At 39.6% G+C, this 26703-nt stretch overlaps 2 protein-coding genes across 2 annotated transcripts in view; one reads left to right on the top strand and one right to left on the bottom strand.

Annotated features, from left to right (window-relative positions):
• Positions 1 to 26703, bottom strand: part of LOC6534701 — a 56873-nt gene that overhangs the window by 22550 nt on the left and 7620 nt on the right. Inside the window, exon 2 of the mRNA XM_039373756.1 lies at positions 1898 to 2632. Within this exon, the coding sequence (XP_039229690.1) occupies positions 1898 to 2032 (135 nt within the window). The 5' untranslated portion in view covers positions 2033 to 2632. The remainder of the gene's footprint in view (positions 1 to 1897; positions 2633 to 26703) is intronic.
• Positions 23267 to 26098, top strand: LOC26536070. The gene has a single exon (XM_039373760.1). It carries the CDS (start codon positions 25598 to 25600, stop codon positions 25847 to 25849), a length of 252 nt encoding a protein of 83 aa, XP_039229694.1. The 5' UTR covers positions 23267 to 25597; the 3' UTR covers positions 25850 to 26098.

Here is a 26703-nt window from a genome sequence, read left to right as displayed (position 1 = left end):
GAGACAGACAAAATAATAAAGCGGCACCGCCTTTTCATGTCTCACACTTTTTGGCAGCCAGCAATTAAATTGAAATTAGCCGGCATTGTGAGAAAAATTAAGTTATTCATAGAAAGGTGTTGGTGGACATTGTGTCGCCAGAAACTAATAATAGACCTTGTAAGTCTCACTCTCATTATACGAGTTACTTTAGTTACAGTACAAGTAACAGAAAAATAAGTGTATTAGAATAATAATTGGTTGAATTTTTCGATATTTGTTAGAGACGGGTCATTATGCACTAAGCTCTCGAAAAGACTTATAAAATTTTTAAAGTCGGAATGTTTTCCACTGAATTTGGGCAAATAATAATAATCCATTTTAAATTAAATTAATTTAGTTTTAAATAATGAATTTTTTGATTAAGACTATAATAACTTCTGATTATACATCTTTTTAACTATTAGTGAGTATTATGCCTAAGAAGCTTTCCTTTTTAAAAACCCCATTAAAAGGATTCTATTATTTGATATATCCTTTCGATGTATGCAAAGTTGTTTAAAGCGTATCAGTAGCCATAATATGCAATGAATTACCAGCTTTTGGCTTATCACCTGGCACCACATCAATTAACACTTCTCACTTGAACTTTTCAGAATGACGTCATCCCGATTGGCGATTTGTGCAATAAACAATGGAGAGAACAACAATAAAAATCAGCAACTGAAAAGCTAAAAAAACACGTCGGAAGCAGCAGCATCGGTCACAATAAAAGACCGAAAAAGCTGATTTTAAATTTTAATTCGTTTTCCAGCCGGTAAGAAACGAGTTTAAATGTCACCGAAACGAATAAAGCTAATAACTTCGATCGTCTGCCTAAGGGTTCCATGAACTCATAAGTTATTTTGGGTAGTATCTAGGGGCAAACGGCTTCCTGGCCAAAAAGTTTCGGAGACTTTGGCTTCTTTTCGAAAGTCATCAATAACAAAAGCGGTGGGTAATAAAGAAAAAGGGACAAGAAAATGGCAAATGTTGCATGTGCAATACGTTTGTTGCAAGTGTTCAATGTTTGTTTGTGGCATGGTCTGGGTCTAGTCTGGATGACGCCCTGGAGAACGGAACCCAGCAACCTGTTAGGGGGATTTGTTGCCCCGTTTCGTTCCGGGCCATTTATTTTCATGGGAAGTGGTCGCGAATAAAGGCGAAACCCCACCGCCACCCCAAAACCCCAACGTAGCGACCTTGAGCGGGAGTTACAGTCCATCGTCACCTCCGTTCGCCGTCTCTTTCTGCCGCAGCATAGTGCCCTCTTCCTCGCTCTGCCTCACGCACTTTTTGCAGTTCAAAATGGACAACCAGTCGGCAAACCAGTTCCTTGCACATTAAAAGCAGAAGGGGCTGAAAGCAACGCGGGGGCGACACTCGGAAAAACACCAGTTAAGAATCTGAATCAATCAAAATATTCCCTAGTTATTTTTCAATCATTATAGCGAACTTGCAAATGCTTTACAGGAATTAGGAATCTTTTTCAGAGACCTTTAAAATCAATCAACATTCAAAGAAATGGTATTCTTAAGAATTTCAATGGAATTCTGTTTAGTTTTCTAATTGGTTTTTCTAATTGTCCTAAAATTTTGAAATCATTAAGCATTCATGGTTTTTATAATACTTTCCTTTATCTTATTATCTTAAGTTGTGCTTTCGCGAAATAATCAATAAATGGTAAATTATAAACACGTGTTTCCTCATGGGAATTATGTTTAAATACTAAGCGCATAATAAACATTGATATAAAGGAGTTTGTCTGACACTAAAGCTTTTTCAAGCCAGAAAGTCCTAGTCATGTACAAAAAATCTGAGGACCTCATAGGAGAAACTCGAACGGTGGTTTTCTCTCTGTGCACCAATCGAAACTCACCTGAAATATCATATATCCCGAGTCGTACATCCAAAAGTCCTCGGGCGTGTGGCCGGGCTTGGTCAGCTGAATGGCCAGGCAGCGCTGCAAGATCAGACGGCAGCGCTGTGGACCACCGGGTGACTTGGTGCCCATTTCTGTTGGTGTCTTTCTGCTGGCGGGTTGCTCGGCGGCTTGGTTTCTTGGTTGCTTTCCCAGATTTTTTGTTAGCCGTCTAAAAATAACGCCAAGAGTTCAGACTTAAGGATCTGGCACTGCGCGCGTGTGTGTGTGTGAAAGGTTCTTTTAATGGTCAAGCACTGGGCAGTGAACAAAAAAAAATACCACACGGAGGAGAACGCGATAAGAACGAAACCCGTATTTGCAGAGTTGTATCTCTTTTATCTTTTTTGTTTTGCTTTTGGCCAGGCTTCACTTTATTTTTGCACACTTCTTAGACCGGACTTCAGTGGCTTTTTATTTGGGAAATGAACTTTTCACATCAACATTATATTATCCCAGCATCTCCAACGCGAACGCGACGCCTGCGCACTAAATCACTCAGCAGTACTCACTCTCGAATGCGAATGCGAGTGCGAGTTGCGAACCGCACCGAACCAAACCGGACCGAACCGACCGAGCGACGAATTCAAACTGAAGTTGCGGCGCCAAGAAAAGTGGCCTCACGACCGCTCTTTCGCCGGAGAGCGAGAGCGGCGTTTGCGGTGAGAGCCAACTCGCCAACTTTTTGGAGACCTGAAACGATAGAAAAAATCGGAGAGCCCGCTTTAAAACCTTGATTATTAAATCAATTAGGTGTACGAAAAAAGGCAAAGAAAAAATAATACTAAATTTATAAACTGGAGTCAGGCCGCCGAGATCGCTATCTTGTCGTCGTTCTGTCTGAGAGACGAACGGGCTCTGCTCCTAATAACATCATCACATCATCATAGTCGTATCATTATCGTTAACTGTAAGCCGTGTTTGGCAACTGTTTTTCAGCCACACAGTGGGGCTTTGAAAATTGTCATTCTGCATAGCAGAACAAATAACTTAACACAAAAGGTGTTCAAAAACGCTTCTTTATTGACAAAATATTTTACCGGACCTCTAATTTTCTATGGGTACTTTTCATGGAATGTGGCATGTGACGTTATGATTGGAACTTTAATGCAGTTGTAAAGGCGCATAATATCATTCTGTCACATCACTAGGAATAAAACCATCTTTGGAGCCTCCACTGTATACTAATTTGTTGGCATTTGTTTTTGCATTGGGTTGTGTACATTCGGATTTTTTGAATGCGTCTTTCAATCTTGGTTGGCGCTTGAAAGTCATTTCCTGCCCGAATTGCCGGATGAGCAGATGACTCAAAATGGGTTAATTAAAAACCATCTAGCAGTGATTTTATTTGGGCCGATGAAAAGTCATGTGCCCAAAAGAGTTGTTCTCAATACCACAGATCTAATTTAGAAACCCTACGGCGGTCAGATTCACTAATGGACTTTGAGCGCATGCGAAATCTAGGAAATGTCAGAATAGTCAGTCGCATCCATAATTGCGTATACGCCATGTGCGCCGACTGTCAATCACAATTTTCATGCAAATTCGTTCGCTTTCCGCTTTCCGCCCTGTCCAAATGCATTAAGTGGAAATGCATTAGGTTGACTGTCTTTTTTCGGTGCGTCAGACCAACGGAATTTGCATAAACAATTACGATTTAATGAAATTACACGATAAGGCGAATGGCGAATGGAGAATGGGATTTATTTTAATTTCCAGCACTACCCGTAGCCGCATTTGTGGAGCCATCCATCTTCCCAATTCGGTCAGAGCGCACGCCACAGCCATAACAAGAAAGTTTTGGGGGAAGACAGGGCCTGAAAGCGAGATTCGTTTGGTTTGGGGCCAATTAAATGGTGAGATCACCGCCCACATCTCTATACTATATATATATGTACATGTATTTACACATATGTATGTATATGTACGACTCTACCTTTACGATCTACAGCCACACAGATCAAGTGTGTAACCCCCTTCCTTTTGGGCATTTTCTTTTTATTATTTATTTATTGCGGCTTGTATTTGTCGACCCATTAAGCGTCGGCCTTTGTTAGAAAACACGTTTCTTCTGGCCACATTCCAAAAAAAAACTAAAATATGAGAATTTGCCAGCAGCTTTTGACTCCGCTGGCAATCTTTTGTTTGTCTTACAAATCACTAACCATTTGAATTGGTGAAACGCTGACCGCCAAGCTCAAAAGGTGCTAAAAAAATTTGCATAAATTATTATTAACAATTATAACCAGCAGTTGAGCTCCCAAAAAATACGACAGGTTTACCATGTTCTTTGGAGTTTTGGCCCTCGGGCTCTTTTTTTTAAAACTGTCAGAGAAATATGTCAGCTTCGGTTTTTCTTTCAAAGTTAAATTGCGGATTTGGTGAATTTAATAGAAAACCAAAAATATACCTGTCACCTCAAACAGAAATGTTTTCGTACACACTTTGACAAGGCTATTAAAGACTTGGGACCACCTTTCTTTTTTGGTTTTTCGAAACTTGTCTTGCCGCGGGCAATTCTCATACTTTTGAAGGCTTTGCCTATGATTCAGTAATTAAATTGGCACATTACCACATTGAAGTAAGATTTCGAGAGGTTTTGGTCAAGAGCCCGTTTGCGAATGCGCAAAACAATTGAGCATGTCCTTGAGGTTCAGCCTTGAACTTCAATTGAGGATCGTCATTATGCTTTTAAAATGGCACGAAAACAAATCGTTCAATTGCCAACTGGCCAGCATTTTCTAGTGCTGAACTTAAACTTTAATTTCCGGCAGAATGAAAGTTCTTGCCTTACCCATTTTAACCCTATACAGTATACACTATATATTCTTGATCAGGATCACTTTTGAGTCGATCTGGCCATGTCCGTCTGTCTGTCCGTATGAACGTCAAGATCTTAGGAACAATAAAAGCCAGAAAGTTGAGATTAAGCATGCAGATTCCGCAGCAATTTTGGCTTCCAAACTTTGCCGCGCCTGATTTGATATTTTTTAATTTTTGTTAGCCTTGTAAGTATATATCGGTATACAAATATTGGGATTAGCTTATTCCTTCGTTTTAACACTTCCTCGTAAGTTTCCAACTTAAATGAAATGCCTGCAACATTTTTTACGACTCGGAACCGTCATCACTGGATTTCTGGATTGGAATCCTTTGCTTCATTATACTGAGGCTTTATGCCGCCGCTCACCTACACCTACATACGAAATACTCCTCCGTCGATTATATTTGACAGCTTACTTTCAATTGCGACATCTAGTTAGCGCAAATTTAAGAGTGAAATAAAACAACACGATCGCAAAGAGTGGATCGAACTGGGGATCATTGAATGGCTGACTGGATGGTTGGATGGATGGATGGATGGATGGATGGATGGATGAATAGCTTAATGAAGCAAGAGCCTGTTCCGCGGTTCGTGGTTCGTGGTCCGTGGTCACTCAACGCGATGCCAGGCTCCATCCGATCCGATCCACCCGCAAAGCACATCACCCAAAAACCCCCTTTGTACCGCTTCATATTTCAGTTATACGGTTCAACGACAACGAGTTCGCCAGGTTTGGCGGGGGAAACGAGGAGTGGGGGTGGCGATCCAATTGCCGCAATGTGGCAAAGCAATCGATTTAAGCGCCGCATAAATTGAAGCTGGGGCTCCAACTTCGAGGAAAACCAATCCAAAAGGTTCCTCCATGTACAACATGATGAATTGTTTTCTTTGTCGACTTGTCGACTGCTGCGCCGCTAGTGGGCAACTTGGAAACTGAAAACTGTGGCAGAGAAGTGCAAAAACTGAAGGAGATCGCTGAATGACGGAGTGGGGCTGTGATGGAGTGGGTGGTTAGGGTGGTTTGGGGGCAGAAAAGCGGTGCGGAAAAAATTGCAAATTGTATCAAAAATTTAAATTTTCGCTTTCATTATGCGGCGGCAGCTTGCACTCTGCTAATAGACCAACTGCCATTGTGTTTCTTTTCTTTTTGCCTGGTTTATATCTCTTCAAACAACTGCCAACTAGGCATTTCCCTATTCAATTTTGACAGGCGCGTTTTTATCCAAGTAATGAGCTGCAATTGTTAAGTGAAATATCTTTAAGGTAGGGCTTTCAACAGTTAAGCTCGTGTGATGCAATCAAAAATAATAATTTGGGAGTTGTTAATAGATCCTAAAAGGCATAAAGATGTAAAAGAATATTCAAGTGAAGTGAAGAAAAAAAATTTAAGGCGTTTCAGCAAGAGATATTAAGCGATTTTTCATTACCAAAAGCACTCTTAAATAATTTATTGTTTTCCTACCGCATTATAAGGATTTTTCTTCCCCAATCTGAAATAATTGTGTGACCATTCTCATTGAGCCCACCACTCGTATACGTGATGTGAATATCATTCGCGTTTACCAACTGATGAAGGCTGTAAAAACCAGTGAATAATTATAAATCAAAAGCAGCAAAAAGTAAAATGAGGAACACAAACCCAAGTCGAGGACTGTGGGGAAATACCAATCCAAAGACAAAAGCAAATTTGAGAAATGCCAAAGATGCTCGGCGAAGCCAAGAAATGACATGGCCATGTGCTCCTCACGGTATGCCATCTCATAGACGTGGAACAGTGGTCCAGACCACGTCGAAAGATGCAGATTGCCGGCGGAGATGGGCCTGGAGACGGAGTTCGAGTTGGAGACGGAGACGGAGCAGTAGCCGGAAAAAATGTCTGCCAGGCGGAGACACTGCGGCAGACGATGCAATAACACCAGGAATTTTCATATAGAAAAGCTTGCCCGGTCTAATACTCTATAAGATGTTTTTTAAATATGTTTTCAAATTACATTGCAAAACATTTTTATATCAAAATAAAATGCATACTGTGGTTTTTTTGAAAAACAATATAATATTCATTGCATAGAAATAAATTGCTTCGGTTTATTGTAATGAGCAATAAAGTACTTTTATTACTTAAACACGGCATACGTATCTTACGAGTATACAAAATTAATGTATTCTATTATTTGCTTTAATTAGCCGTTAAATTTAATGATTTTTTTAAGATTATGTTGCAATCATGACAACATATCTGAGTAAGGATGTCAGAAAATGTTGCTAAACTTATAATACTCCCGTATAAAAATTCGTAAGTATGTGAACAATATGTTGGCGGATATTAGTGCAAGTTTCTTAAATACTTTCAAAATGCATTAAATCCCTCGCTTCTTTTTCATATCCCAATGAAACGACCAAGCTATAATACCCGATTTTGATCGGTAGTCAACAGAAGCCGCTAATACTAACCATTGATAACACCACAGTACAATAAGCACTCCACACGCTCACACACACAGTCGAGATTCGTTATGCAAGCATCCAGTGCATTGCATCTTCAATTTCAGCATTCTTTCGCCAGTCTGCGTCTGCATACTTGCCGCTTCTGCTTCTCCATTCCCGCTCCCCGTTCCGCTTCCCCCCGCCCTCCGCGCTGGCCCACAAAATCCATGGAGCATTCGCATTGATTGCGCCGCCTGCTTGGAGCTTCAGTTTGACTTTAAGTTTGCCGCGTGAAAGCAAACAAACACACAACAGGCTGCATATAAAAACCGAAAGGAAAGCGTAAAAAGTAATAAAATCAACTGAAATTGCTTAACACCCTGAGTAACGTTAAAATGGTTAGATTTATTTATTTGCTCGCTGCTGGGAATATCAAAACCCATTTAAAGCCTCTACCAACATCAAAAGTCGTATCATTAAATTGTGTGAATTTAATTACAATACTTTGTTTGGTTTTAAATATAAAGGGAATTTGTTAGATGCTTTTTAATCCGTTTAAAGTTAAAATCCTATTTATGTTGTGTTTTTAAAAAGAATTTTAGAATAAAATTTGTTTAAGGAAAATCATTTGTTTTATTATAAATAATTCAATTCGATCCTCTGTAAACCTTTTACTACCATTTTAATTGCGCTTGACTAGGCTAAAACTTCAATAATATTTTCGTTGGTTTTAAGAATTTCAGTACTTATTTATTCTTGCAAATACCACGAACAAATATATGTATTATACCATACTAATTAAGCTCCTTCTGGTAGCTGATATTGGATAGCTGCCACGCTCTGTGTTCAATTTGATCGGCCGTTGGGATTCGATTGGCTTCCCATTAATCCTGGGCCACAAAATGCAGTCTTCGCGGAGTTTTTTGTGTTTATTGCCGGTGGTTGTGGGCAAGTTTTGTCTTTTTCCTTGTCTCGTTTGTCAGACATTTGACAGTTGTTTGTTATTTTTGCACGTTGACTTTTCTCCGACTGCGTCTGTGTGTCATGTGGCTGTGGCATATTTTCCATTTTCCCCATTTTCCATGCCCCCACAGAGGTTGCCTAACAGACGCCCACTGTCCCATCGCCGCCTTCCGCGCGCCCCTTTCCCATTTTTGCTGCTACATTTTGGATTTCAATTTTTATGGCAAGTCAAATTTTTATTTTTTGTTATTTCTTTGCAACCCGCTGCATTTATTGCCATTTTCGTAGTGAGTCGAGGAAGTTGGAATTTGCATAGAAAAATGGAAATTAACAAGACCATTTGACTGGCTGTCCATCTAAGTCGGGGTCTTTCTATCAGGCCGTCTCTTTCACGCCGCCTGCATGGGTGCTATCCTGCTCTAGTGCAAAATGTTCGTTCGTCCTGTTTGTACATTTGTCCGTGTCTATATTTAGCTTTATGTAAACATGTTTGACCAACTGAACTGACTGAATGACTGACTGCCTCAGTTGGGAATGTAACTCCCCCTCAAAAGTCCGCTCCCTCTCTTTCTTTACCTGTATATCCGACTCTTTCTCCGGCTGTGATGTAATCTCGGTAATGCATGCGACAAACTTTCATCTCGAATTGCAAAATCCACGCAACACGAAATAAAAGATCGCAAAGATCGGCTTACACTGTTTGAATAATAATTAATAAATAATACTTAAATCGAAGAGGTATTTCTCTCCTCGAAGAGGTAAGCTTTATAAAAAGACCATTTCTGTTGTGGTTGTTGTTTATCTTAAAGATGTTTATAATTTCTGTTTTGCTTGGGATCTCAATCTTTGGCTTACAGCAGCTGAAGTGAAATTGCTCGTACTTAAGATGTTGCAGATGTTTCCTACGTGACCTCGAAGACAAACCTCACGTACAAGGATTTCATTTTTTTTTTGTTGACTTGGCCAATATACACCACTTATATAAATAAGTATTTGTGTATCTGGTATCGTGGAAAGTTAAAATTGATACATGCATTGTCAGCACCATCAAAATCGGTTTCCTTATGGATCCCAATATTTTTATAGTCCAGTCACGGAAATTCGTTTAATGAAAGCCACACAGCGGCAGGACAAAGAGGGATCTCTCATGTCAAGAGAAGTCCTTCCTATGCTCAAAGTGATGTCATAATCAAATATCAGCCGACAGCCAACTGAAAAGGGTATCAGAGGGTATCTTCAAACGTCAAATTAATGCACGTTCACTTTGAAAAGCGATTTACTTAGTGAGGAAAGCTACTACCAAGTACCTGTGGTAAAAGAAATATGAAGCTACCACCTGTTTTTGAATATATTTTATTAATTACAAGCTGAAGAAAAAATAGCATTCAGGGTTAAACGATTTTGAGGTCTTTCGTCACTAGACTGAAATTGTACCTTAACATTTGTTCTGTATCAGACTGTAAATTGTTTTTTTCGATCAAAAACTAAAAGCAAATGCTCCAAATTGAAACACAAACCCCAACGAGTCCAAGAGACAGTTGGAGCAGGTTAGTTGCGATGATGATGCGGATGCTGATGGGAACGGGGAGGCGATGGAGGGGTGGGAGCCAAAAGGAGTCACTAGCAGAGCACGACGAAATTAAACAGGCTTTTCAAAGGCGAGGGGGTGGTGGGAAAAGTAGCAGACAGCAGTCAAAACGGACAGCAAATACAGTAATTAGATCACAGCACAGACAGTCAAAAGAGTGCAGGGGGAGCGGGGATAGTGACGAATAAAACGAGAAGCTGGAACGTGACTGAAGAGAAGGAAGCAAGGAGTGGGAAATCAAATTCGAACGGAAAGAAATAAACGAAGTGAGAAGTGGACTAGGAAGCATAAGGTAGGTCAAGCAGTTGGCCTGCAAATCGTTTTTGCTTTTACATATATTTTAGTGAGTGTGTAGCTTTAGATTTTAAGAGGTATCTTTCACCAAATATGTATTCCATACATATAAATCATATTTTAGTTTTTATTAGCAGTACAAAAAAATACGAATATTGCGCAAACGAGCTGTTGGCTGTCCACACAAGTCCACATTAAGCAGGCTCAACTTTTAATTAATGCAATAAATTATTTCCGCAGATCATAAAGCCCTATAAGGATAGAGCTATTTTGCAGCGTAACTTACAAATAGCAGAAGTCCACCCCCACCGCCCGTAAAATCTCTGGCTTCCTGCCAAGAAAAAAAAAAAAACATGTTGCATGTGAGGCAGCTTCCTAATCGACAACGATAAAAAGAAAAACAACAATGGACACATTCGTGTGTGCGAAAAAACTATACTCAATTACTCAACAAACATAGTAACCTAGTTCATAAAAAACAACTGCAACAAATGCTGTTAACAGCAGCGGCCAACAAGAAAAGCAACAAATTCATTTTCGCCTTTGTTGTTTTGATTTTTGCTTAGGTTTTGTTGGCGCTTTCCACGAGAAAAGTCCTTCAAGCGTGGCAATCACATGGAAAACGCTCGCCGCCGTTGTTGCTGATTTATCGTTTTCATTTTGCAGAGCTTGTTGGATGTTGTAAAAGGAAATGTCAATTCCGCTGCTGCTGCTGCTGCTGCAAATGTGGCTGCCCGTTTGCCAAACAATGCCGGCGAAATAAAAAATACCCCAAACCTTTAGGGAGGGGGGAAATGCGGGACATGCACCCACTAATGTAAGTCATATAACAAATTTCGTTGCTGGGCTACTTGGAAAACAGAATTTCGTGTGTCTTGGCAGCTGGCCGAAGGGCACTCTTCAAAAATATGCCTTGTTATTGGCAACATGTCCCTTAGAATGAAATAATACAGCAAGGAGTACTTATTTTTCCAAAATACAAAATGAAATAAAAGAAAAGTAACAAAAAGTGAAGATATATTTTACAGATTATGAAAACCATAATTTCGAATTAATTTAATTTCATACAATTTTTGATCTTAATTTTTGATAGAAATGTAGTAAAATTTCATCCAATTTTTAATCTTAACTTTTGATAGAAATTTAGTAAAATTTAATCCAATTTTTGAACTTAACTTTTAATACAAATTTAGTAAAATTTCATCTAATTTTTGATCTTTTGTTAAAAAAACACAACAATTTTATTTATAGCCGAATATATAGTAAATACAATATAATATTTAATAAATTTTTTTTAATATTTAACAAACATATGTAATTGGAGTCTCAGCTTTTTCTTAGCCACACCTGATTTATGGCTGTGGTTTTTTCAATTAATGCTCAGTAGCTATTTTTTCGAGTGCATTTGGAAACGAGCATCAGATCTGGAGATTCTTTGCCGCCCTTCGTGGAGACTTTCTCCTACCTCCGATTCCGATAGCGATGCCACCGATCTGCAGCCTTTCGGTGCCTCCTTGCGTGATGTCCAGCAATGTGCTCAAGCCTGTTTTTTCGCCCTGCTGCCCCTGCCACCTCTGAAGTCCCCCACGGCCCCAATGCCCCCATCTCCCTTTTGTTTTGACCCTGCCAGAATTTGTTAGCTTAAGCAGAACAAGAGGAAAGCCAAAAGAGACGCGATTAAGGCCCAAGGCGAAGCGCCGTTTCAGTCTGGGAATGGGATCCCATGGTTGGGTACATAAATACGAGAATGTACATATGTATGGAGCCTGGAGCTCTTCAGGGATCGTGAGTCAGCAGAGTTTTGGCTAAGAAATCTGCTAAAAATATAAGCCTCGATGATGATTTATTGTTTGGCTTATTAGAACGAGAGGGAGAACTGCGATAGGAGATCGGATTTATGCTGTTGACTTTAAAGCGCTCGAACCGTGTCTTATTGGAGCTTAGTGACTCACCGCGGGCCAGAACTTTCCACTCTAGTAAAGGTGGTATGCGAAAATGAAATAAGAGTATGTAAGTGGGTGCTTTTTAGCACATCCACTTCAGCTGGTAATTGGCGGCATTTCAAACTCCAAAGTTGGTGCTTCTGATGGTCCTTGGTTCATTAGAAACTTGTGAACTGGCGTTTTCGTTATTTAAATAATAAGCTGTCATTGCTCGCTATTCAATTGGTATCATTTTGTAATATAGAACAAAGTTTTTTTACAGACTCTGTTTCGGTTTCAAATAATAATTAAACACGCTCCCCTTCGGATTTAATAAGCATTATATAAAAAAAGATAATATCAAAATCTAAATAGCATGAAATCAGAACCATGTCAAATAGCAATACACCTAAATGCATTTGTTTAATTCTACCTCCATTGAGAATAGGTTAAAAAAGGGAGCTTGTGAATATGCGAAATCACTCTGCATTTCTTAAAATATTTGCGATTAAGAATGCATAAAGTCGAATCGCTTGTCCAGAGTCAAATGGCTTTTTTTTGGCCTCCACTGGCTTTCTTGGAAGCGCTCTCGATCGGATTCCGATTCCAATTCGAGCTCGCATTCAATAACAGATTTATGCATTGGCCATGGCAATCTAATACGAGCCACAATTAAAGCTTGAATATGGTCATTTGGCAACACGTCAACAGCAACAGTAACAACAATAACAACAAAAACAACTGAAGCCAAGGCAATGAACGAAACGTGCCAACGTCTAAAGATCGGCGATAAGCCCAAAAAGAGGGAGTTATAGACACTTTGGATGTTTCGGGGGATAAGTCGGAGGGGGAGGGCAACACCACTCTGTGCAAAGAAAGTTTTATTTTCAGTGCCCCAGGACAAATTGTTTGGAGCCGACTGCCACTAGTAGATCATTCACGGCCATGCAAATTTGCATTTTATTTAAAAATGAAGTTTAAATAACTAGGATTTCATTTCAGATTTCTTTCATATTTGTTGTTTTAGTGTACCTAAATGGCAGAGTAATCAATACCAAGATTTAAGATTTTAACTACTGCATAATTATAAAGAAATAGAATGATGTTGAAAGGAAGATAATAATTTAAGAAATAAAATTTGCTTAGCAAGTATGTTAGTTTAAGTATTTGCAAGTATTTAAGATAGTGGAAATTTTCGACAGCTTTCTTTCACTCGATCCGCAAACAATTTCAAGAAAACTGTGTCAAATTCATTTGATTGCATAGATATGCATAAAAATGATTTGCGTGATTTGTGATCAGTGCACGTTGATGTTTATGTTTAAGGTCTGTAAATATTCATAAATTTAGTCGCTCATAAAGCCTCGGCTACTAAAAATCCTAAAACAGGCTTTGCGAACCCTGGTGTTGTTTTCCACCAGAGAAACTTTCCTCGAAATCTGCATATAAGCCGCGGTAGCTGAAAACTGCCTACTGTGAATGAGCAGCGATCTTCGTGGGCAGGAGAAGGAAAATTCAGGTGACTGGAGGAGATGGGATGGAATAGGGGATATTAAAGCCAGGTTGCCGCATTTGGTTGACGATTTTTATGGCCGATTTTTTCTTTGCGTTTGTCTCTACGGTTATTTCTCCTTTATTTTTTTGGCTGTTGAATCCCATTAGCAATTAATAGTCGGCACGAGAAATTTGCATTGCAAAAGGAAAGTGACAAAAAGGCGAGAGGAAAATATAAGGAGACAGTGGCAGTGGCACTGATCACTGATCACAACTCGCCGATACGGCAAGGATGCCATAATTGCGTGTGAGTTTGGCCATTCGTTTTGTTGGCTAATTGTTATGTATGTAGGCTAGCACCACCGAACAAAAAGTGAGAGTGACACCTGTTATACACCTTACACACCAAACGTGTCCAAGCATTTGCGAGTGTGCCTCTTCGATTCATCAGGCAGCCATCACCCATCAGGCATCATCACGCATCATCAGCCTGGGTTCAATTTGATCCACCTGCCATGCCTCCAGATCGATCTCTTTCGGCCCAGACGCATTAAGTTTCATGTGCCGTCATTATTTTAAATTATGCGCACAAGCGAAACTCTTGCTCCAAGCCTAACGAAAATTCAAAAAACGAGACCCGGCATAAGTCGAAAACTTCATTTGCATCTCGAGTTCGAAAACTGCGTTTCAATTGTGTGTGCGGAAAATTGTTTAACACTTTCGGCCCCTGTCGCTTTCTGGACCTCAATTTGATGGATTGTGTGGCCACAGGTTGATGATTTCATTAGTTGGCGCCCAATCCGAACAGGTTAACGGTCTGGATTTTAAGTTGTGGCTATAACGAGGCGCAATGAAAAATCATTACCGTGCGCTTTTGAGGGATGCATTCGGAATTGGCATTTTAAAATAGGTAAAGTGACCTAATATATTTGGTTATAAAAATAAAATTCATACCGATATGAATATGCTAACTAAATAGACATACGTTTCCCAAGTATCCAAAATCATTTAACATCTTACCGCGCATTTAAAAGTATTCTTTACAAAAATAATGTAAATATCATATGTAATTTCCAAAAAAAATAAAAATATTATTAAACTTAGATGATTTTATATTTTCTCATGATTTTAAATAAGTGATCTATGCTCAGTAGAGTTATGGCAACTGCCCCATAAATTAGGTGACATAGCTCCATAATTAAATGGCACCCTGCTCAGATAAATATTTATGCCGAGTAAATCAGTGTGGTTAGCCGCTATATATCCAGCGTAAAGTCCGTGTAAATCAGATCGAATGGATGTGCCACCACGTCGGCGCAAACTCATTTCTCACTCCGTAGAAATGCTGAGGAGGAAAACTCCCACTTCGTTAGAAACTATTTCCACCCGCTGATGACACATTACTGTCACTCAGCGTTATGAGCTAAATTTATTGATGCAGCACGGCAAGAAACCGCGCCCTCACAATTTTCTTTTTGGCCCCAAAGAATTCTTAATGTTTTCTTCGTGTCAGCGCATGCCAAAAAGTATTTTTTCTCAAGAGGAGGCCTTCTTGCATGTGGAAATGTCACTGGGATCTTTGGCCCCATCCAACGTTTCACTGGGCGACGGGGGGAAAATCTCGTGTGCAACGGTATGAAAGAAAGAAAAACAAGACCGAATAGAAAAGTCTCATTTCGTAATGATGTTGCAGGAAAATTAGAAGAAATCACACACGATAGAAACACAAAAAAAAACAAAAGCGCTGACATTTTTGCTAACTGAAAACAACGCATTGCTGGGCGACAGGGAAAGCCCCGTGTAATTTATAGGAAAATTCCTTTGGATTTGATGTGCGGAATCATGACATAAATTAACCAGCCAAGTGTGTAGAGACTTGCGTGCTGAAGTGGTGCGGTGGTGCGGTGGTTCCGCGGTGGCTCTTCGGTGGGTTAGTGGTGCAAATGGGGCTGATGCAACCGCCCGCACAGGTATTTAGTTGAATTATCATAATTATAAGCAATTATTCAACATTTTGCTAAGCGAATGTAACTAATCGTTTTTCTTCTTTTTGCGTTTCTTCTGCAGCTTTCTTCGCTCTTTTTCACTTTCTTCTTGCGCACTGCTCTTCTTTCTGCTTTGGACTGCCTCTGCCGTAATCATTTAGTTCGAAATCAACTTTTGTTTTTAATTTTATGTAATTGCCGCTTAATCGCAGAGCAATTAAAATGCAACGCAAGTTTCGGGGGCGTCTAAAAGTTTCTGAAGCGTTTCGAGATTTTGATATTTTCGGCTTTAATTTTGGTTTTTCTCAGCAGTCATCATGCCGCATTAAACGGGGTCAAGAGCTTCAACCAGGAGCAACTGGCAGGTTGGGTCCGTCCCAGTCCAACGGTGCCACGGTTTTTCCAGCTGCATCGATGAGACCGCATTGCGTCATCATTCATAATTCGCTGTCCACTTGGCTGTCCACTTCAGTTGCACATTTTGGCGCTCTATCTCGCTCACACGCTCTCCGCCGATCAAGTGCATATAATTATGCACCATACCCTATATACATACTTGTAGTAGGGCAAGGTATAGTGAATCCCACGGTCGTTCTGGGCACTTCGCTCTAAGCATACACTTTTGTCCTGTTTTTCGTCCGTTTGATCACACTGCAGGATACTAAGGATGGTTTCTTTAACTTATTTTTCAATCAATTTACATATGTCCCAAGAACAAACCGATTTACACAAACTGAATTGATGAAATTGGTATTGAATAGGTTCCCAAGTTCAACGCTTCAGAGCATATCAATGGTCGGTCGACTTCCTAATCAGTTTCCCCTGTGTTCCAGGCGTTTCTGGGCCACCGAGGTTCGTGTTTGTTTTCCACAACTGGCGGCCATTTAAATTGTCTTCAAAAGCGCACATTACATAATTAAGACAGCAGCACACTAGCAACTAGCAACCAGCATAACCAGACATAGAAACGGTCCGGCGTTTTAAAACAGACCGACAATGTCTGTCAGTCCGGCAGTTGAGTTGCCTGACTGACAAGCCATCAACTCCAACAAAATGCTCAACACCTCGCCAAAGAGCCGGCGGAAAACAAAAAAACAAAGTAACTGTGGAAAAAACAAGAGCCACTGCAGAGACTTTCCTCGCAGACTCGCTTTTTTCGATGCATCATCGCATAATCAAAGAGTCATAAAAACCAATAATCATTATTAAGCAAAACAAGCCAATTAATGCAGCAAGAGTTGCGACGGCGGCACCACCAGTAATTAAACGAAAATAAAACGCCAACAGATTTGGCCAACATTGCAAATTAGCCAGGGGCGAAAAACAAGTCTATTATGGGCCCATTTTATAATATAATTATAACACAGCAGCCGACATTTCCCCCGCTATATTTGAAAAGATATATATTTTTTTTTTACTGATTTTGCTATTTGCGTGTCATAATATAACTTTAAAACTACGGTTACGGCGGAAGGCCGGAAAGGAAATGGCAGTTCCAGTTTTCAGTTGAGGGCAGTTTTAAGGGGGGGGTAGGGTTTTGAGGGTTCAAAAAAAGTGATTTTTTTTAATTGCATATTATGAAAGTATAGTAACTCAAGATTGTTGTCTGTAAATAGGAAGTCAATCGGAGCAAAACTCACAAAGATATAGCTTTGGAAGTAGGCGGGTCTCGAACGACAACCTGAGTAATCCCTCAGCAGGGAAGACAGCAACAAAAACTTTAAACACGTTTTTCTCAAATCGATGTTTTTTGAGTCGGTGCACTCTGTATCTCAAAATCTATTCAACCGATCGTTCTCAAATTTTTTACAGTATTTCCTTACATAATTTATGAGGTAACCCTGTCGAGATTTTTTCGTTTTTGATTTTAATTTTTTTATTATTAACAACAATAGTCATGAACTTTGGCCAAAAATCGGTATTTTCACTTTCAAGTTTTGTAAAAAGTTCAAAAATTATAATAAATGGAAAAACTCGACAGGGATACCTAGAGGGACATAAAAATTGATGGAAAAACGTTGGGTATTTCATATCAGATTATCCAGTGCTGAGGTATGACGTGCACCGCAAAATGTATTTTTTCTGAGGCGCCTACGAAGAATTGCTGCCATTCGGTCAATTTTCAATATTTTTCAACCAATATTTCACAGAATATAGTTCAAATACTACTCTTTAATGTACAATAATCAGAAATAAATTTACTTTTACCGTACGCCCAAAAAAAAATCTGTAAAAACCTGTTTTTTTCTCCCTTTAAAACCCTACCCCCCCCTTAATTATCCAAACACGTGGGATTCTAGAGCTAAAGGAATCCTATGTAATCCTTAGAATCCGTAAAAAGTTGCGGTTATAATGCTACCAAGACAAGTCTGATCAAAAAATAAATAAATAAATAAATTCCATAGCAGTAATTAATTATCAATTTATTAATGCCAAGCCGTTTCTTACCCTTGCAAGAAAGTAAACTGTGAAAAAAACCTAATTATAAATATTTAAATTGGTTAAAAATTGGCAAGCCAGTGCAAGCGAAACAGATAATTATATCAGAAATCGCTTCAATTACAAATAAGTCTTTTAAATTGATTAATAAATATTTATGAACCACTTTCAACTACTTATTTAAATACAAGCTTTGTTATAATTGCACATATAAAGGAGTGTAATTTATTTGCTCGATTGCCCTGTTATTAAATTTTCATTTGAATGGTTTTCCATTAAGAGTATCAAAATTGGTCGGCACGAAAGTGGGAAGCATTCTGAAGTCCCTCGTGTCCGTTCCAATTAGTGTGGAAAATAAAGTGGAAAAGTGTCCAATTGATTGGGCATTTGGGCGAACTGGAAAATCAAATCAAACCCAGGTGGGACTGAGAATGGGTGAGAAATATTAAACGAAGTGCGTCCTGCTGCCGCAATTCACCGATCAAGTTTGCTCGCATTGAAAATTAGTGAAAGTTGCGCCCAAGTTGTAAGTTGCCTGCCTGCTGACCAGGTTGTTTTGGGCTTGAGTTTTGTTTTGGCTTTTGTTTGGGTCTTAGGTAGTGGACAGTCGGAACGGTAGCCAAAACCTAGGGCAATATCGTGTCGGCGATCGCGGCCAATTCATAGAAAATGATCAATGGTCAGTGGTTTCGGTGCGAAGGAAAGAAAGGGAAAATGGAAAACCTCCCGCGGCGAGTGCAGGTCCGAAGGGCACCCGGAGGTCAGAGCTAATTGATTGGGAAAACCGTTTCTCGATCCGACGTCTCTGGCCGCCATTTACAAGCTTGGAATACATATGATCCAAGCCATGGCTAATCTGGTTAATTCCCCTAAGTGGCCAGCGAAGATCCAGAGATTTAACCATAATCAGGTAATTGGTCGGTTGGATTAGACAAAGCTTAAGTATGTGGGGAAATCGTAGTCGTTTGTTAAACGAAATTGGGGTTTCTAGCTTGAGCCAATTGAAAAGATTGTAATATGTACTCAGGGAAGTGTGTATTGGGCGACAGTTTTCATAACACCTATATTCAAATAATATTACTTGTACATTACCCAACTTGACCTATGCCAACTCTCGCCTGTTATTTTCCCATGACTAATTCAAACTATTTCCAATCTCCAATCTCTAAAAAATGCATTAATTCGTTGTGCATTTCAAATTGAAACATTTCTCAGTGCGTTTCATCCCGATGCTTTTGGCTTGGCATTTGATATGCCCCCTCCCCGTGGCTAAAAACTTAATGCCATTTGTCAAGTTTGCCTGTTCGAGTGCTGAATTTTTCATGTGCATTTAATTAGTTGAATTATGGCTGCGAAATGTGGCAACTGGCAACTAGCAACTGGCAACTTGCGGCACTGCAGCCAGCGGCAGCATTAAACATTACAATCTAATAAAAAGCCGGAGAAAATAAAACTTAAAAATACAACTTAATGAAAATGAAGTAAACACTCAACGCGCGACCATATTGTGCGACAACTTTCGCGAAATTATTTTTATTGACTCCCGTCCAGTTGGGCAATGTACCGCATGGGATGTCCGACGTGAAAATCGCACGAAGCCACCTTTCCCCATTTTCATCGATTATTTTGGCGGCCGATAATTACTGGAGGAGTGAGGTGGGAGACGGAAATATCTATCATTTATCAAAAATATTTTTCTATTCCTGGGCAAACAAGCATTCAATATTTTAACATGTATTGAAATCCGGTCGCGGTGGCTTTTGGCTTAAAACATTCAATAAATAGCTTCACACCCATATAATATTATTCCTAAGCCAATCATATTTTCGGAACAACATTAAGAAGCATAAAGATAATTTTAAAATTTTTTAAGATTTAATTTAAATTTTGTTTAGGATTTTAAAACACTTCCCATGAGTGCGTAAGAGAACACCAGCCAGAACTTTTCAACTGGCATAACCGAGAGCGGAAACACCTCCCTCAATTCATTAGAATAATTGTGAAAAGGTAATTTCCAGCAAGGCTGATTACCTCTAATTGCCTAATACACCCTAATTGGCCACTCTGAGTTCTCAAGCCTTTCTCCGCGCTTCTCGAGTGCGTAAGGTGTACAAAAGTTTTACATTGAAGATCTGAAGACCCATTGCTGGGGGGGCGTGTGTTTGGCTCCGGGCTGAAAACTTAATTGAAACTCGGCCCAGTTCCCCAGTTCGTCGATCCGGCCATCCAGCCATCCAGTCATCCGCCAGCGCATTAAACGTACGAAAACTAAACAAAACCGAAAGACAACAAAATAAAACCGCAGATAAAAAGATCTTGAGATTTTCCACAATTATTTTGTATTTTTCAACGGCAGCCCCGGCAACAACAACTTGACCCAGTTACATTTGTTGATGTTTTTTTTTTAGCTGCTTTTTTTTAGAACTTGCGTCTCTTTTTAATTTGGTTCTTCAGCCATCAGCATCGTGATTAGTGACAAGAATCGTTGGTAATGAGTGGTAGAAAACTGCTGGAAAATACTAACAAATCTTTTGTGGGCCGCTTTTGTTTCATTTTCCGAGACTGTTGGACCATAATTAAAAGATTGCCAGCGTAATTAGTCGGCGCAGCTGAGCCTAGCTGAGATTAATGTGCAGAGTGTAAAGTTCATGTCTTCAGAGCAAAGTTCACTTGGGCAAGGTACCTGCACTGTATTACTATATATGTACATATATACTCTTGGCAAAGTAAAGGGCGTAATTAATTTTGAAGGACAAGTTTCGGAATCATTAAAAACGAATTTACTGAGGTCGTTGTTTTATGCCCAGCGGTTCAACGGAGCTTGACTGCTGCTGGCCAGAAGGAAAAAAAGTCTCCCGTAACAACATTCCAAATTTTAATAAAATTTCACTAATAAACTTGTATGGATTACCAATTGTTAACATGCGATTCAAACTCCCATATTAAAAAACCCTTAGAGTTAAATTTTCCGTTAATAAATTTAATAATGATAATACGAAAGACAATATTATTAAAATCTTCTTTAGAATCCGAGGATGGTTGTAGTCTGGAATACCCGAAACCCACTAGGTTTCCCAGCTACCTCACACATTTTACCCATACTCTTGGCTGTGTGATGCACAGGGCAAGTGCACTTCCGGTCAAAAAAATGATCTCGTAATCGGAGCCCTTAATCAACAGCTTTTTGGAAGAATTCCACAGACAGTCTTCACTCAGTGGCTGAGCACGTGCCACCCGATTGGAGAATTGGAAATCTCTCGATGACGCAGAAGAAACCAAAGAAGAAACGGGAGGCCAGCGAGAGGGAAAGTGAAAAGCAGATACTCGAACATCAAAAAAGTCTAATCAGACCCAGTGCAACAAGTACACATCATGCTCGTGGTCTTCAAAGATTTAAACTCTCTTTCTGTGTCATTGACAGACGCGTCTCGTCTTTCGTATTTCGTCTTGGTCTATCGCAGTTTTTGGTTTCGGAATCGGCTTTTGTTTCGCCGTGGCTGTTTTGACTGACAAATGAAAATCTCTATTGGCTATCGCCAGACAATCAAAAGCCAAAGAGACAAACAGCCATGAGAAGTCGTCTGTCGACGGTTGCAAACTTTACACACATTACGGGCCGGCTAAAAGAAATGAAATGAAATGACAACAACTGCAGTGCCACATACGAATGTACTTTCACTCATCGGATTTTTTTAGTTTTTTAGTTTTTGGTCTTTGAAAACGTCATCGTGTCGCAGACAAAATAACAAACAAACACCGGCCCCCAAAAAAGAAAAACAGACAAAATGCAAAGATCTCCGGCTGATTGATGTCAGCCAAATCTCATCTGCTGCGTTTTCCCAGGCTCAAAGGAAAAGAGGTTTTCTTGTCACTCGCTTCAAAGCAGAATAAATACACTTTGTCGCATCGCAACTTTTCTCGTATCCCTTGCTTGACTCGCGCAAACTTGCCCAATTAAATGCAAATTTCTTGTTTTAGAATTCGAAGTCAATCACTTAGATGCACAGAAAAAATATAGTTTCCATATTCAGTTTTAGGTAAAAAATATTTCGATAGATCGTGTGATATTTGTGATTTAAATAAAAATATATGTGTGACTTAATTTAATAATTGTCTTTTTACGTTCGTAGTAAGTATCTGCAAAAGTAATTGACTTTAATCTAATTAATGTTGTTGTATTGAACATTTATATTTGCAAAAAGGTTCCTAAATTAAAAGAATGTCGAATGCCACCAAATTTCTGACAGTGTACAAAGATCTGCACACTTGCAAACCGGAGAGAAAGATGCAAATGGTCTTTTCTCCCATTTTCCACAGTCGACCACCCGCATGGACAGTGGGCGCCACGGACGTCTTACTTGGCAGAAACCGCACACACACAGACGCACACACACAACAGTGCTGGCCACAAATTTATGCGCATTTTGATCAAATCGCCAAAACGTCGAGTGGGCGTGGTCGAGTTATACGGGGCGGGCGGCTAGAGGTCCAGTACTTGAGCCCCGAAGCGTTTTTCGGTTTTTTACATGTTTATTTTTATTTTATCGTTTTTATTGCCGCCTTATTTATTTCGTTTGTTTTGATCGTTTTCTTGCCAGCGAAAGTGAGCATAGCAAGCCAGAAAAGGCTGCAAGCGATACTAGAAAATAAATAGGAAAGTAAGAAGTTTAAGCTTTGGATACGAATTACTAGAAATTCTGCCGAACTTGATAAATTCTTAAAGACGTGGCATTTGTTTCCATGCTTAAGATTATGGTAATTTCTTATTCTGTTGAAATTTAGTTTTGTAAAAGATACCCCGCTGAATGAATGATTAATAAAAACACCTTTATCGAGACATTTTGGAGAAACCCCAAATAAATTCGTATCTGTAATACCAACAGCAGTAAAATTCATTGCACATTCGTGCCACAAGATTTAGCGCATTTAGCCCGAGAACTTCAGCTGCAGACCATGTCGAATTTATAACCTTTTGCCACTGCCGATTCAAATATTTCATTCACAACCATTGAGTCCATATACAAAACAGCATGCCAGGCAAAATCGCAGCATGTTGCACTCTCAAACTTACTGTTATGGCCAAGGCCCCAAACAAACCGCAAAATCATGAGCTTGCAACTCAGGCGGAGATTTTGTGGATGTGGAAGTTGCAAAATCGAGAATCATTTGCTGGCGCTTCAAAACGTAATCTTGCAGCATCGTCATCATCTCGCTGGTTAATTACGTGGCTCGATTGCTCGAAATTAATCTGTTTCCGCTTTGGTAATTATTATGTGTCACTATAAGCAGATCAAGCAGCAGACGACAATTTAAACTTGACCTTAATTGCAATTAGTGCTTAATTTTTAAATTATATAATTTGATGTTCTTCTTTAGCCTTCAATCAGAGATGAATATTTTAAAAGATATTTCATAAATAGGCGCAGATTGTTAGAGAAAAATGGATTTAAGGGAAACCTGTGCCCGAAGTATCGCTCATTGTTTTGTACAAGCAGTGAAGGGTAACATTCCACACATTTATCTGTCTAAGGTAATATGCAAATTGTATTTTCTACTATTTAAAAAATACTGGCGAATCATTGCAGAAAAGTACCCCACAATTTGGCCAACATTTCGCTGGCGGCCTCACCCTGAATTTTGCCAAAAGACAAAGGCGGCAATTGTCTCCGTTCGCTGGTAGATAACAATTGTTTGGTAGATTTTTAGCCTAGGCCAGCAGTTTCTTGTCAATTCATTGGCTTTAATTGCTGTGTTTGCCGTTTGCAGTTTGGAGTTGCATGTTGTTAAGCCAGGCAGACACTGTGAATGATATATGGCCTGCGGCAGAGCATAGCCTATCCTCCTTGCTTTTGGCCTGGTCAAAAGATTGATGGTGTTATGCAATGCGAAACCCTTTTTATTTTACTCACTTTGAATAGAGGGAGAGCAACCTTATCGGCAATGCGCATCGTTGTGTGCAGCATTAAAAACTTTTTGCGGCCAGGCACGCAAATATCAAAAACTGAACTCCATTGAACCCCTCCAACTGCCATTTTCCATAAGCTTAACCAAAACAAAGAGAGACCCCGCCAAGGTAATGCCGAAATCCGCTTTGAATTAAAAGTGAAATAAAAGCGAAGGAAAAATTTTATCATTTGGCAATTTTTTTTTTTTTTTTTATTTTTCCTGTTGCAAAGACGTAGAGTCACGCAAACGTGAAGCCATAGCAAAGTGCAAAATGTCGCGGTATTATAAATTGGGAGAATTGGGGGAAGGTCCTTAAGCTTCTGGTCTAAACCGAAGCGAAACCACCTGCTAAAAACTCACTTTTCGCCAAAAAATAGTGAAATAAATGGGAAATATAGTAATTAGAATAGAGAATGGAGAATAGTGAAAAAACCAAATAAAGTTTGTTTGCCGCAGTCTAGACAACAACTGCACTATCTTTGCGGGGTGAGATATTTGGGGTGTGGCTGCCAAAAAGGACATTAAGTCATTCAGCCACGTTTGCAGGGCCAAAAATTTTAGAGCCAAGGCGAAAAACCAGACAGACAAGGCTGTTTCTATGTATATCTATATGCGTTTGTTTTTTGCATGTGTGCCTCTGCTTTGTACGAGTATGTATCTATGTATGTTTGTTAGTTTATGTTGCGGCAAATAATAGTAATTTGGCTAACACAAAAATTGCTGGCTTTGGGCGTCGTTTGTATTTCGTTATTCGACGCTTCTAGCCATGAACTTGAAAAGGTTTTCCAATTCTCTTGGCCAGCGATTTTTGCCACTCCTTTAAAGAGAAAATTAACAAGCCATGAAAAGGGAAGGCTAGACGGAAATACACTCATGGTGCATTATTTGAAATTACATTTAAATATTGAATTTGCATCTTTCTTTGTAAACAAGTTAAAGCAAAGGACGAACATTAAATGAAGTATAAGAAACAGTAAACTTGTCAGGAAGTTTTCAAGGAACTTTATAGACCTCTGAATTACATATTAAAAAATTTATAACTATAACTATATTCTGTTTTATTATACCTAAGACTTAATTTATAAAAAAATAAAATACGATGAACAAATTGTTATTTGCAATTGTAATACAGCAACTGATTTTCCGATTAATCGGAGCCTTTGTTGCTTTAAATTACGTTTACCCCGCCCAATCGACTGTTTAATCAAGCACAACTTCACACAGAACACAGTTAACAACAGAATCGAATGGCAGAAATCAATGCTGGGCCATAAATATCTCTGCACTTGAGTTGCCTCCTTGCGCGTTTTTCCGACTCATGTGAGCCATGACGCAGGGAAAAGCCCCACGAAAGTCGGGGGGCGTTGCCATTGATTCGCGCATAGGGGGCGTGTCTTGGTGTGGACGATGGGGCGTATGAGTAATCCACGGCGCTCATAATACGAACGCCTCCTTTGGCACTCGTAAAAGTGTTTGTGATGCGTTTAATTAAAGACCTGCGAGGGATTTGCATTCCGCCCAGCAGATGGCACAATGCGGAAGCCCAAAGAAGTAGACTTATTATGCAATTAGCATCAATTGAAACCAAGTCCGATTCCAAGTATAGGATAGAATGCATTTGCTGGCCCAAAACCACTCGACTGGGTCAACCGCTCATCAGGAAAACGGCGGGGCATCCAAGGTAACATCGTCTCCTATATTTTCCATTTCTATATACAGCCTCCAAACCTCCATCTCATCATCTGCATCGCCATATCTGGCCTTTGTTTACCCACTTTGATGCAACGTTTGTGTTGCTGTCAAACAAATAACGAAACGATTTGCTCATTTGTTGATATTTGCATTTCGCAACGGTCTTCGGGGCAGCAGAAGAAGTCAATGGATGCCTCTCCTCCCCACAAGAATGCAGATCTCAAGTGTGCTAAAGATTTCGCAATGGACTGTGCGATTTCTACGACCTCACGGGGCTTGAACTCCACACGAGGAAATCACATATGTAAGCATATTCCCTGCTGGATGGCTGTGATGTAAATCGTAGCACAAGTCACAGCACATAAATAAACGTATTGCCTCTTTTTAGGAGGAAATACCCAAATATTTAACATGTTTTACTTCACATGTATGCATTATATTTAATAATTGGTAATTATAGCAAACTAACTAAATTTGGATTATGGTAAAATTAAAATAAAAGTTTTGTACTTTTAAAATCTATGAATTCCGGCTTAAGCGTAATAATTTTTAAATGTTCTATCAAGAGAAAGATTTTTTTAGCTCTGAAATTATAAAACTGCTCTTAACATTATTTTTGGTTTATACAAGCTTAAGCTTTACAATTGATAATAATATTAGTATCCGTTTTTTCCCCTGTAAGACGAAAGACGCTGCGTCATCGGATCGAAGATCTGTTCAAAGTCCAAAGCGCCTAGCTATAAATAGGCAAACAACTGCAGACTGCAGAAACTGGCCGACTCTTGCAGATTTGTAGATTTTCAGAGAAGACTCCGATCCGGCTGCCAGCTGAAAGCAATCTGGCTTAATCATATGAGAAGCGACCAGGCCAACGAGCAGGGAATGTGGCACTGAAAACAAACGAAAACGAAGAAAATCGCAGAGAAGAAGAAGGGGACTAGAAAAAAAAACAAAAACCAACTGAAATCGAGTTTGGCTCTACTTAGTGGCCGCGTAACTCAACTTGACTCTCTTGGCCAAATCTAAAACCCAACTCCACTTCTGCGGATCGGGTTCTCCGGCCCGTTCTTGTGTTTCTCTGGCGGATCGCATGACTCAACTGGAGATCGTTGGAAACTGAAAGATGCAGCCATGTGGAGAGAAAAACGCATTCAAACAGAAGATGCTTCACAGGGAATTCGATTTACAGCCCA

The sequence above is a fragment of the Drosophila yakuba genome, chromosome 3L (assembly GCF_016746365.2).
Source record: "Drosophila yakuba strain Tai18E2 chromosome 3L, Prin_Dyak_Tai18E2_2.1, whole genome shotgun sequence".
Classification (NCBI taxonomy): Eukaryota; Metazoa; Arthropoda; class Insecta; order Diptera; family Drosophilidae; genus Drosophila; species Drosophila yakuba.
This window is presented reverse-complemented; position numbering and strand designations above follow the sequence as displayed.

Excerpts from the sequence above, each read along its gene's own strand:
- LOC26536070 (XM_039373760.1), top strand. The coding sequence starts at position 25,598 with ATGCAACGTTTGTGTTGCTGTCAAACAAATAACGAAACGATTTGCTCA.